The 14,141-nt window shown below is 37.3% G+C and overlaps 1 protein-coding gene across 39 annotated transcripts in view; it reads right to left on the reverse strand.

The window, feature by feature from the left end:
- Positions 1-14,141, reverse strand: part of nav2b (neuron navigator 2b) — a 159,163-nt gene that overhangs the window by 26,222 nt on the left and 118,800 nt on the right. For 20 of the 39 annotated variants that reach the window (XR_012400329.1, XM_073942957.1, XM_073942956.1 and 17 more), the window contains 5 exons: positions 13,762-14,050; positions 11,172-11,766; positions 6,285-6,659; positions 3,309-3,469; positions 2,823-2,999 (listed from right to left, as the gene is read on the reverse strand). Coding sequence is in view for 37 of the 39 variants with exons in the window: in XM_073942957.1 (XP_073799058.1) it covers positions 2,823-2,999; positions 3,309-3,469; positions 6,285-6,659; positions 11,172-11,766; positions 13,762-14,050 (1,597 nt within the window). In the remaining 2 variants the exon portion in view is untranslated. Of the gene's footprint in view, positions 1-2,822; positions 3,000-3,308; positions 3,470-6,033; positions 6,100-6,284; positions 6,660-11,171; positions 11,767-13,761; positions 14,051-14,141 lie in introns of all 39 variants that reach the window. The other 19 variants (XR_012400328.1, XM_073942955.1, XM_073942951.1 and 16 more) reach the window with 1 other exon arrangement.

Here is a 14,141-nt window from a genome sequence, read left to right on the forward strand (position 1 = left end):
TTTATTTCAAAGTGTTTTCGCGCCAAAACAAGGGAAAGCACAGAACAGACTCACATTTAAGAGCAAGGTGTGGCCCCTGGGTTGCGTATAGGGAGGATCGGCTCTTTAATGTTTCTTGCCACCCTACAGAGAAAGACTGAAAATACAGGAGAAATACGGGAAAATACCTTTACGGGATGATAGCGGGACAGAACTCTAAAATACGGAAGAATCCTGTGAAAAACGGGAGGGTTTACAGGTATGCCCTAAACCCAACCATCATCACTAACGTCTACACCTTCCCCAACCCTTAACTCAACCATCACAGTTATTAACATCTACACTTTCCACAACCCTAAACCCAACCATCACAGTTATTAACAACTATAACTACCACAACCCTAAACCCAATCATCATCATTAATGTCTAAACCTTCCACAACTCTAAACCCAACCATTACAGTTATTAACATCTATACCTACCACAACCCTAAACCCAACCATCATCATTAACGACTACAACTACCCAAACCCTTAACCCAACCATCATAGCTATTAACGTCTATACCACAACCCTAAACCCAATCGTCATTATTATTAACATTTACACCTCCCCAAACCTAAACCCAACTATTATAGTTATTAACGTCTACACCTACTACAACCCTAAACCCAACCATCACCGTTATTAACGTCTACACCTAACCCAACCTTTAACCCAACCATCACAGTTATTAACGTCTATACCACAACCCTAAGACCAACCACCATCATTTTACCACCTACACCTTCACCAAACCTAAACCCAACCATCATAGTTATTAACGTCTATACCCACTACAACCCTAAACCCATCCATCATCTTTATTAACATCTACACCTACCCCAACCATCCCAAACATCACAGTTATTAACATCTATACCTTCTCCCACTGTAAACCTAACCATTACATTTATTAACGTACAGCCGTGAGTTGCAGAAGCTTTCATGCTTGACACGCTCGCCATTGTATTGTTATTTGCAACCACAGGGGGCGATGCTGAGTAGGCTTACTGTCATGACAAAATGGATGAAGTAGTCATTTGGTGAAAATGTTCTCTGGTACAGTGCATCCAGAAAGTATTCATAGCGCTTCACTTTCTCCACATTTTTTTTTACGACACAGCCTTATTCCAAAATGGATCAAATTCATTTATTTTCTCCAAATTCTACACACAATACCTCATAATAACAATGTGAAATTTTTTTTTTGAAATTGTTGCAAATTTATTAAAAATAAAAGGATCACATATACCTAAGTATTCGCAGCCTTTGCCGTGAAGCTCTAAATTGAGCTTCAATTACATTCTGTTTCCACTGATTATTCTTGAGATGTTTCAGCAGCTTAATTGGAGTTCACCTGTGGTAAATTTAGTTGATTGGACATGATTTGAAAATACACCTGTCTATATAAGGTCCCAGGGTTGACAGTGCATGTCAAAGCACAAACCAAGCATGAAAACAAAGGAATTGTCTGTAGACCTCCAAGACAGGATTGTTTCGAGGCACACTGCTGGGAAAGGTTACTGAAACATTTCTGCTGCTCTGAAAGTTCCAATGAGCTCAGTGACCTCCATTATCCAAAAGTGGAAGATGTTTGGAACGACCAGGGCTCTTCCTAGAGCTGGCCAGCCTTCTAAGCTGAGTGATCAGGGGAGAAGGGCCATAGGCATGGAGGTGATCAATAACTCGATGGTCACTATGTCTGAGCTCCAGTGCTCTTCTGTGGAGAGAGGAGAACCTTACAAAGGGACAACTATCTGTGCAGTTTTTCAGCAGTATGAACTGGAAGACTAGTCAGGATAGAGGGAAAGATAAATGCAGAAATGTACAGAGACATCCTGAATGAAAACCTGCATCAGAGTGCTCTTGACCTCATCATGGTTCATCTTCCAGCAAGACAATGACTCAAAGCACACCCCCAAAATATCAATGGAATGTCCTTGAGTTGACCAGCCAGAGCCCAGACCTAAATCCTATGAACATCTCTGGAGAGATCTTAAAATGGCTGTACACCGTCGCTTCCCGTACAACCTGATAGAGCTTGAGAGGTACTGCAAAGAGGAATGGGCAAAAGTTCCCAAATACAGGTATGCCAAGCTTGTGGCATCATATTCAAAAAGACTTGAGGCTGTAATTGCTGACAAAGGTGCATCAACAAAGTATTGAGCAAAGGCTGTGAATACTTCTGTGCATTTGATTTTTTTAGTTTTTTAGTTTGTAATAAATTCGGAACAATTTAAAAAAATCCTGTTTCACATTGTCATTTTGGGGTATTGTGTGTAGAATTTTGACGAAAAAAATGAATTGAATCCATTTAGGAAAAAGTCTGTAACATAAAAAAATATGTGGAAAAATTAAAGCGCTATGAATACTTTCCGGATGCACTATTAAGTATGTCCACCATCTTGCCAACAACATCCTGTTGTGACATCTTGCATGGTTCAATGGGATCTCGATAACTGCAAGCTACGCCTCTTACTTACTACAAGTTACGCCCCTTCATGTCATGCCCCTGTCTTGCAGATACACTTGGCATGCCATGTCTCCTGTACAGAGTGTCTACAGCTAGAAAATTTAAATAAATCTTCTATTGCTAGCAATGTGAATATGAAGTGCTGTACTGTACGTTTGCAATATAATAAAACAGATTTCAAAAGGGCCTAAAAATGATAACACTGTTTACATACACACAAACACACACACACACACACACACACACACACACACACACACACACACACACACACACACACACACATGCAAACACACAAAAGATGGCAAACCCCATTCGAGGTCTCACCTTCTTCCAGTCCTTCACGAAATGATCCGGAGCTGCTCATAGTTCGGTTCCTTTCCTCCAGGCTCATCGAGGAGTTCCTGAGACGAGGGTCAATGTAGGGTTCGAATGAGCTTTCATGATTTCCATGACCGTTGATGCCACGCAAAGCAGTGATTTGTGAAGATGTGGTGGGACTGCCTGGAGTTTGTCAACAACAGGGATCAAGGTTAAACAAAAGCTCTACGACTGAACCTACTGACATGAGTGTGCATTCAAAGTTCATCGTAAAATGGAGATTAGTGATTATGTTAGTTATCAAAGCACATACAAACAAATGGATTTTAATACATGAAAGTGAATATTCTAATATAGACATTCACTTCTTTTGACTAAGTTTAATAATACTCAGCTGCAAGTATTAGATAATACTAATAGTACTAAAATCATATTACAAATATTAAAATTCTACTAATAAATATCTATCTATCATTTGAAGCATGTGTTTACCAAGTGTGTTAAAGTTGAAGCGTGTGCCTGAGGGTGAGCTGAGAGCAGATGCAGGGTTGTAGGGAGAAGAACTGGTTGAATCCTGCAGCCCAACAGCTGTGGGGGAACGCAGCCAATCACGAGCCTCCTCGTGACCTCTGATCTGCGGCACATGGCCATACCTGCAGGTTTAAAACAAGTGCACATGAGTGTGTGAAGCAGAGTTGTTTTTCTCTTCTGCATGAAAGTTCCCATAAAATCAGCTCCAAGAAAAACGCCACTATGCCAGGAAAATCACAAAGTAACAGAAACCCCAAGTCCAGAGCTACAAACTCCAAGGATTATTTACTGTACATTCTGCAATATTTAACCAGGACAGCAAGTACAAGCAAAGTAAATAACAAACCGTGAACAAAATGAATTAAAAACCAGTCGACACAATCTGCACTGGCATATTATCACAATATAAAGGAACGACTAATAAAATACAACATTTAGAAGTTAAATTATTGTTTTGGTTGAAAAATTTATTAAAAAAATTTATAATATATATATATATATATATATATATATATATATATATATATATATATATATATATATATATATATATATATATATATATATACTCAAACCATTAACTAAAAATATTTGAGGAACCAGATTGCAGTTAAAAAACTAATCCTAATCCTAACTACACTCATTTCATTTGATAAAGCTGACTGTTGGATTTTACAGTGTATGTATATAGTGTTTAATTCCAGGTGATGCTTTGTTGTTCATGTTGAATCAGACAATAATTAAAAAAAATGATTCAAAGTTCAGTGAGGGAGTCAAATGTGCACTCAGACTAAGTAATTAATCTAATTTGAACAAAGGCTGTTTACATAATTCTGTTTTCAACTGATATTTAAATTCTGTATCTGAATATGGTTGACAGTAAACCATAAAGCGCTGTTTTTAAAAAATGTTTCAGTTTCCAAAAATTTGAAATTTACTTTTAACTTTGCTCTTATGTATTTATCTACACTTGTAATTTGTTTTTTATATTTTGTGCAGGATTCACTCCCCTACAAAATAATCACAATTAATCAGTTATTTCCAAATAGAGTTATTTAAGCCATCTGGTGAAATTGTATCACAATATGTATCAAAAAAAAAACAAAAAAAAAAAAACAGAATGTTGGATTTTTCCAACATCGTGCAGCCCTAAAATTAAGTAAATGTTTTTGCTCATGCATTTTACATATTCGGTCAGTAGGCCTGCACAAGTATTTGACAACCAAAACAATAATAAGACTTCAAAATCGTATGAGCAAACATGAAGTGACATCGCCATCTACTGGCCTGACGTGCATACTACTACTATTTTCCACTTTAGTGCATTTTTGCAAGAATTAAAAAAAATGTTTCCATTCTAGTGAAATCATTGTGAAAATGAACATAGTAGAATCTTTTGTGAATCTTTTTGACTGTCCAGAAGTCAAAACAGCTCATTGTGAATATGTAGTCCCTTATACATTTCTGAAGTTTGCTAAGATGTAGACTAAGGTACGTATGGCTGCATTTTGTCTTTAAAACGAATGCTATGCGGTGGTATGACACCGACGACAGCTTCAGTTCCTTTTTGCACTACCAGCTGACTGCTTTCCAGAAAGCAGGAAAAACAAACCAAAAGGCAAAACATAAAATTAACAAGTAAATAACAGGGTGAGAACATGGTAATTTCTGAAAATGTGGTAAAAACCGTGAGAGCTTTTCTTTTTTTGGATTGTTTTAAAAAAAATACTATCGGTTTGGTTTAGGGATGCGGGTATCAGTCTGACGCTCGGTTGGTCAGTCAGTTGACATCGACTTCTGTTGGAGGTGGCGAGAATGGCACCCGCGAGACAAATTTGAAACCTGAAAAAGCATACACAGCGGCCTCTGTGGATTTACATGAGAAGAGCAGGCAAGAATGGAACTCGCGATAGAAATTTGAGTTCTAAAAAAGCGTACACAGCGAACCTCTGGTGGATTTACCCGAGAAGAGCAGGTGCAAGTGGGACTCATGAGAGAAATTTGACATCTGAAAAAGCGTACACAGCGGTCTCGGGTGGATTTACACAAGACGAGTAGGCTCGAATGCCACTTGCGAGAGAAATTTTAAATCTGAAAAAACATACACAGCAGCCTCTGGTGGATTTACATGAGACAAGCAGGCGTGAATGCCACTGGCGAGAGAAATTTAAGATCTAAAAAAGCATACACATCAGCTTTTGATGCATTTACATGAGAAGAGCAGGTGCGAATGCCACTCGCGAGAGAAATTTGAGATCTGAAAATGCATACACAGTGGCCTCTGGTTGACTTACATGAGAAGAGCAGGCGCAAATGTACACACAAAAATTTGAAATCTGACAAAGCATACACAGTGGCCTCTGGTGGATTTGAACAAAAAAAAACGTAGCTCCTGGTGTGTATTTCTGTCTCTCCCTAAATGTATGCAGGGGTACATATCCATAATGAGCCTGGGTTGCCAGAACTGGTCAAAAAGATTCATTTGTTCGTAAATCAATGCTCACACAACATCTGCAACATGTAGGACACAATGAAATCAAGCCAAATATATAAACCACACAGAGATTTCCTAATTTTTAAATTCTTTTGTAAATCGGTTCCAACTGGCAACCCTGATCACAGTTGAACACGTGCAAGACAAACTCACAAAGCACAACTGATCATTTGACCACAAATATAGCTTTACCTGTCCTGCTTCCGCGGCAGAGTGTTGTGGGTAAATTTAGGGCTAGCAGAGGGAGAGGAGTGAGGGCTAGAAGAGGGCACAGGGCAGACAAAACAAAAAAGAAGCAGATAAAAAGAGACAGAAGAAAGGAGAGGAGATAAAGAAATGATTAAAGAGGCGTAACAGGAGAGGAAGACAGATCATGAGTACAGATGTAAACCCTACTTACAAGTCATAAACAGCTGAGTTAAAACAAACAACCAGTATCTCACCTGTCTGAGAGGCCGGTTCGGGCACTGTTGACACGATTAAGACATAAATCTTCTTTTCCCAAGCAAACATCTATGGAGTCACTATTGGTGTGGTTGGAGCTTTGAGAAGGGAAATCCAATCCAGCCTTGCCTCCCCAAGGAGAGAAAGCTGATCCTGGACTGGAGATTACAGAGGAAAGGGTCTGTTCTCCATGACCTCCAGAGGGCACCGTTAGATTTTCGCCATAATCTGGACCGCTGGCGACAGATTTTGAGTCCAGTGATCCATTCTGTTGGGTGGATGTGGCATGGGGATTGGAGATGACTGTGGAGTTCTTCATGTTCTCCATGGTGGTGACCGGCACTTGCTTGTTGCATGATTTACCACCAAAGAGTCTGGATGCAAAGTGTGTAGAGAGATTTAACAATGAGACAGATTGAAAACCAGACTGTGGTAATATTACAGGTTGCAATGACGGAACTGCAAACAAATGATTGTTATGAACACATTTTATTATTGACTCAAGAAACTGTTGAAGAAGATTTCTCTTGGTTTGTTGCTGACACAGACCTGTAACATCTCTGTTGACATGAGCTAGTGGGCTGAGAGCCAAGAATAGCAGGACCACCTAGAGTAAAAACCTATCCTAAAGTGGTTAAAAGTTAAAATGAGACACCTAGGGGTGTGTCAAATAACCTGTATAAAGATTGTAGGAAAACACAGAGACTTTAGAAGGAGCAGGAGGAGAATGCTATGAGGTCTGCTCTGCTCTTTCTCGGCTTTATTATGGAGAATAAAGTCTATTTTCTGATATTCAAAACCTCCTGTCTGATCATTTCTAATTGATAAGAAGTCGAAATCACTACACTGTCTCAACCCTATTTGTAAGTTAGATGTTTTGATGAGACTTTACAGTGTGCAAGTTATTTGGTAAATGTAGTAAGCTAAGCTATTAGTAGGCCCACATGGAATCTGTGCGCGAAGAATTCAACAGATTTCCGCAGATTTTAGCCCATAATTGAATCGTTTTTTTTTTACTTATGTAAATGTGAGTATGTTTATATTCATTCAGTTTTTAAATTAATTACAGTAATATCATTGACTATTATGAAAATATTATATATATCTTTTAGGAGATATATTATATTAGACACTTGCTTTGTTTACCAAATAAAGTGGATCTAACTGGATTTGCATTGTAAACATTCAATAAAAAGGTATTACTTTTTTATATATTAAGGTTTTAGTTATGATACTCCCAAAATAATTCTGCATAAACCCACAGATTTTTAATAAAATTCTGTGCAGAAAAAGCAAAAATTGTCCACAGATTCCATCTAGCCCAAGCTATTAGTTACTGTAATTGAAATGTAGCTTAACTACTCTAAACCCCCTCCCAAGTCAGTTTTATCTTAGTGATCAATAAAACTGCCAATAAAACATGCGTTAAGCATATGTGGTAAACATAACTGTTAAGTTTTGTTTACTGTCATTAATATGTTGTTCCAAACAGAAACAAATTTTACTAGACAGCAAAAACAAACAAAAAAACACAGCAAATTAATTCAATTAATTCCCTATAGTACTGTTCAAAAACACTACAGTATGTTAAATAGGTTAAATACCGTATTTACATTAAAATCTTTTTTTTTCATGTACAACTGCACTTGGGCACATTTGCAGAACAAACAGTGAATAAATCTAAAATCAATTCAATTAACAAGAGCACAGCATCAGATTTAACTTTAAGACACGTACATTGGGGTATAGTCCTGCTTCAGAAATAATTCCTCTACAGTCCGTCTTTCCATCTAGTTAGTTTCTCGTGTGAGCCCAGTGATTGATTGGCGACGTCACTGACCGGAGCGAGAGGTGGGAGTGACGCACCAAAAAGTTTGTTTTTGACCACCGTAAAACATGAAGAAGAATTTGCCATTCGTGCTATCATATGGATTTACTTTTATCAGCTAGAAACCAATTTCACAGCTTGTGAGCAATCTAGTTTATGTGGACACTACTGCACTACTTGCTCAAAATATTGGCTTTCCAAATGAAAATCTATTTGATTTAGAAAGTAGCGATGCTGCCCTTATGCTAGTGAGAAATGAAATGTAGTTAAGCTAGTAGGGTCACTACTTGTAGCAACGCTACTGCCCAACACTAAATCAGTAAAAATAAAATAATTTTTAAAAAATTTGTAAAATTTTTAAAAAATAAAATTCTTTTCAGTTAGTGAGGCAGGGTAATGAAACTGTCTTAAACTTCCTTCGCTACTTCGTATTGAAAACTGTTAATAATGTAAGGCTGTGATGACTGTGCACAGTGAATGACTTTTCTGAGCAAGTTCTTTTAATAAGTCAGAGCAAAAAATTAACAAAACTGTCTCAAACTCACTTGTAACTTACTTTTTATTGATTTATTTCTTTTTGAATTTGACTAAATTAGACTAAACCCTCACTTGTACAACTGTTAAATTAATAAATCAAAATATTGTATCAGATGAATAAAAATGGCTCACATGCAACAATTCATTCATTGGCTCACATATCAACAGAAATGGCTTAAGCATATGCGGAAATTACTGTCCTACCAATGACTCTTATGAACAAGTTTTTTGGTGGTCAAAATGATTCACAAAACTGTCTTTAACTTACAAGGCAGCAGTTTGAATCTTACACACGAATCAGACTCATATAAAGAACTAACATAAACAAGATCTCCAAGTCTTCAAGAAATACTAAAAAAAGTAAAGTTGCTAAATAGACTGGACACCCCTGTTCTTCCCTAAAGAAAATACAAGGTAAAGACAGTCTGGTACTGGTTTTTACTCATTACTTCATGGAATGACCAGTTAGATAACATCACTCTATCTGTAGTCTGGTTCTACTAACTAATGGAGCAATCAGTCAGAGCTAGCAAGCTTATCAGCTAGAACAAACACTAGCCTCTTGGTTTGTGCCATGTCTCAGAGAAACATCAAGAAGCCCAAAAAAATCACTTGTGGTGGCCAGAAGATGACTTTCAAGCCTCTGAATCTCAACTAACATCAAATGGCTCAGATAAACAGCAACTCCTGTGAACATCATCCAACAACCGAGCAGGAGAATATTCTGGAACCGACACAGCACAGCTGAGAACCGCTGTGCAAATATTTGAGCGCCCTAAAATTATGCTTTCATCCACACCGAGTATGTTTTGCTAAATACATTTAGCATCAACAGTCTTTCTAGTCTTCATAAGCAAAACTAGAAGCTATAAAGTGCTTGCAAGGACATACCGTATTTGGATTTTTGTCCTCCTGTTTTCTGCACAACTGGCATCCCCATCTACATAGTCTTAAGCACCCAGTTATCCACATCAGAAAAGATACGCTTCTCTCTGTTTATCTGGTTAGTCATTCCTATTGGGGACTTAAGCAAGTTGCAACTCTTAGAATTGGGCTCAAATGTCAAAGCTTGAATTGTTGAAGTGATCTGAACTGTAAGTGTTGTTGATGTAACAAGACCTTGATAACCTCCAATACTGAAGAGTCATTGCAGTCTATAAATGAATTACTGATTGAGTCTGATTTAAATCCCTAACCCAGACTCTTATGAACACATTTTAGTAATGACTCAAGAAACCTCAAGGGCTTAAACCTGTTTATTTTAATATGGCTTAACAAGACAAGACCTTGATAAACTCCAGTACTGAGGAGTCATTGCAGTCTACGCTATAAATATACTACTTATTGAGTCTGATTTAAACCTCTAACCCAGACTCTTATAAACACACGAACAAGGTCAATAAGACCTTGATAAACTCCAGTCCTTGAGAGTCACTGCAGTCTACGCTGTACATTAATTACTGATTGAGTCTGATTCAAACCCCTAACCTAGACTCTAATGAACAAGGTCAACAAGACCTTGATAAACTCCAGTACTAAAACGTCACTGCAGTCTATGCTATAAATTAATTACTGAGTCAGATTCAAACCCCTAACTAACAAGTTAGGCTTCAATCCCACCAAAAACATTGAAAATTGCTAGCTCTGAAACCACACTGCCTTTTTGGATGACTTTTGAAAGAAGCATTGTGCTGCGTGTTTTATGTTGCTAGGCAACCACTGCATCAAATGCCTTGGTGCTGGAGTGCAAGATGTCAGGCATGTTTTTCACACAGAATTGTTTTTTTCTGTCCATCAGACAGATCCAGGAAATCACAAGGTATAGCAGGCAAATTAAATCGATCACAGTTAATAAAAAGGTGCCTCCCAAAAATGTGTTTAGTATGATCGGGCCTTAGTTTGCAAATCCTTCTGGTGGAAAATCGCTCTGTGTTATGAACAATTTAAACTAGATCAACAGTGATTTTGTGGATGCTTCTTGGATCTTACTGAATCACATTAAAATGAATTTGTAATATAATATAAGTGAATTATATTCACATTTCTAGCTGCCAAGTGTGTTTGAAACGTCTGGTTAGTAGTACCCACTGGGGACTTGACTAAGTTGTAACTCGAATGGGTACATTTACTGCAAAATAAAGCACTGTAACTCGAGCGATTTGAACAACACGTGATGACCAAAACAAGGTCAACTAGGTGTTGGTAAACTCTTAGGACTGATATATTTGTAGAATTTGCCATGTGTTTAAAATGCATCTCAGCTGTTGGTAGTAATGTAAAGTAAACACACACTTATCTGGTGAAGTATTAGCAAACACTTGAGTAACAGCAGTAACACCACCATATACTCCGCCATTGCTGTGTGTTTGTTTGCAATTGCGCTTAACCTACACCACCCCAAACATGTACTGTGCATGACCATTGTTTGTAAAGACTCATTTTCATGTGTTTACACAGACATGACAACTTATGCTTTTTCACTCACAAAGTCAAGAACTGCTGTGCGAATATTTCAACTTACCTACGAAAAGTTGGTGAAGACATTTCTGGATACTTTCCTCCTGTTTGCCTTCCAGTTTGCATCCCCGACTGACTAGTCTTAAGTACCTGGTTATCCACATCCGAAAAGATCCCCTTTTCCCGGTCTGTCTGGTTAGTAGCTCCCACAGGGGACTTGACTAAGTTGCGACTCTTAGGGTTGGGAAGTGTGGCAGTGCTTTTGTTACAAAAATTTGAATCAAAGTTTGAGATGTTGGGGCGATTTGAACAGCGAGTGGCACTGGTTCGGCTAGGTCTTGGTAAACTCCGATACTGAAGTGTCGTCCGAGCACTTGGGGGAAGGTATCCATCATCGACAGCTGTCTGCCGACAACCAATTCGACTCCCAGAGAAGCCGACAGATTTAGGTATCTTTCCCACAGTAGCGGAGCCACTAGTTACCACAGCACCACTCGCGGTAATTGTCGCCATTGTTCCCGGGGCTTTCTTGAAGCCAAAAGTGCTGGTTGGTGTGCGTGCGGTGGAATTGAGAGGAGGTTTCTTGCTGTCGTCTACAGTTATGGAGTGGGTGCTGTTAGAGCGTCCTTTTTCTGATACCTTGGCGTCATCTGTCTTACCTGTGGGATGATAAAGGACATGAACTGTCAAGCAGAATGATTTTGATGGTTTTGAATACAAATGCATGGTCCGTGTCAAGACTCGTCTGAAAATAAGCCTTATCTGAGCACACAGCTCAAGATAATGTAGGTGTTATAGTTCTGTGTGTGAGCAGATAGAGATCTTTTGCCTGTTATGCCTCAGGAATCTACTTAGAAATTGGCTCTAACAGTTTTGTTATTGTTGAAGCTACTGTTTTGTTTCTGTATATTTAAACTAGGGCAGTGCAATTTTGGGGAAAATATGTAATTGCGATTTTTTTCAATAGGTATTGCAAATTCACTTGATTTGTGATTTAACTTTGCAGTCAAGCTTCAGCTCAATATTCTGTATCATAGCTTCGTACTGCTAAAATGCAGTGAGTGTTAAAAAAAAGAACTGAAAAGATATAAACTAACTCCACCATCTATTAAAGTTTGTATTGCCTTCATGATGATTTTTCATATGGTGTAACAGCTGCACACAACTCTGAAATTGTACTTTGCTGTTGCTAGCTACTACATTAATTGTCACCAGCAATATTTTTTGTTGACTTTCTAGCAAGACCCTCCTCATTTAGGTGTCTGTGGTGCTTTTTTAGGTGCTGGTTGTTGTATTTCCTCCTGCTGTGGCAACAATTCTGCGACAGCTCTTACAAATTACCTGCTTTTGTTTGATGTCTGTGACTTTGAAACCAAAATATTCCCATATTACTGACATGCTGTTTTTTTTTTTTTGATAGGTATTAGTCTATTAATGCTTCTGAAGTGGCATCATCCCACTTATCCGCACTTTCCTGGTTGTTTGTTTTATTATGGGCTTTCCACATAGTTCTGTTGCGCAATTTTAACTGGGCAGAAGAAAAAAAATGTGCTCAATCAGTTGGATAGTAAGACTGTCACACACATAGACAGCAGTCAAGCATTTGCTCTGGGTTGGGGAAATTATATAATACATACAGTTGAAGTCAGAATTATTAGCCCCCCTGAATTATTACATTCCCTGTTTATTTTTTCCCCAATTTCTGTTTAACGGAGAGAAGATTTTTTCCAACACATTTCTAAGCATAATAGTTTAATAACTTATCTCTATTAATTGATTTATTTAATCTTTGTCATGATGACAGTTAATAATATTTTACTAAATATGTTCAAGACACTTTTAAACAGCTTAAAGGTAAATTTAAAGGCTTAACTAGGCTAATTAGGTTAACTAGGCAGGTTAGGGTAATTAGGAAAGTTATTGTATAGCCAAGCTTTGTTCTGTAGACTATCGAAAAAAATTTTGCTTAAAGGGGATAATAATTTTGTCCTTAAAATGGTGTTTAAAAAATTAATATCTGCTTTTATTCTAGCCGAAATAAAACAAATATTGTGAAATCGATTGTGATTCCCTGATTCAAACACAGAATAAATACATGTTTATATTATTTTAAATAAAATGATTGTAAATGAAAACATTTAAAATAATGCAAGTAAAAAAAAAAGTGACTTGCAAATAGAAAAAATCTAAAAATAGTAAGCTAAATAGCATACTCAATAAAACAATGTTTAAATAAATTTAAACAATTTTAAAAATATATATAACATAAAGAGTAAATCAAAATAAATAAAATTAAATAAATGTAAGCTACCAAATAAGTACAACTAAGCTGAGATACATAGAAAATAGAGCTAAGAGTTTAAATATTATATAATAAAAATGAAATATAATAAATTCTAATCAAAATTAAACAAAATTTAAAAAAATAAAATCACTATATTAATACATAGAATTTTTTCTGACATTTTTTTCTAGGTTTTATAAAAGCTCAAATACCTTTTGATAATTTAACTTAATTTTATTTTATTTCAGTCACTTTTATCCATACACTGAAAGTTTATGTTTTTGGTCCATATTGTCATGTTTTTGTCCATTTTCCAAATTCAAAAAGTGATTGAAATACATGAGGTTATGCTTATAGAGTAGGCTATTACCATGTGTCTTGAGAGTGTTGCAGTTTGAGGATGTAGTGGTCTTAGTCCTTGGCGAGGTGATGCCCACCTGGGCGCTCATTCCCCGTCTCCAAGAGCCTGTCTGGGAGATGGTAGGAGTCTTGCGTCCTATTAAGCTTCGTTCAGATTCATCTGAGAAATCTGACCTGTTGTTCCACTTAGTTGTGGTCTCCATTTTTACGCCACTGTCTAACTCAACACGTTTAAGGTCTTTATCGGACCAGCTGGGGTTTTGTTTCACTGCAGAGTGTTTCTCTGCATCCGTCTGGAGCTGTGGAAGGAAAAATAAAACATTTATTCAACAGAAATGCTCTGATACTTAATTTCTCTGATGGTTTAAATCAGCAAAAAATGGTAGGATA

The sequence above is a fragment of the Danio rerio genome, chromosome 25 (genome assembly GCF_049306965.1).
Source record: "Danio rerio strain Tuebingen ecotype United States chromosome 25, GRCz12tu, whole genome shotgun sequence".
In the NCBI taxonomy this organism is placed as follows: Eukaryota; Metazoa; Chordata; class Actinopteri; order Cypriniformes; family Danionidae; genus Danio; species Danio rerio.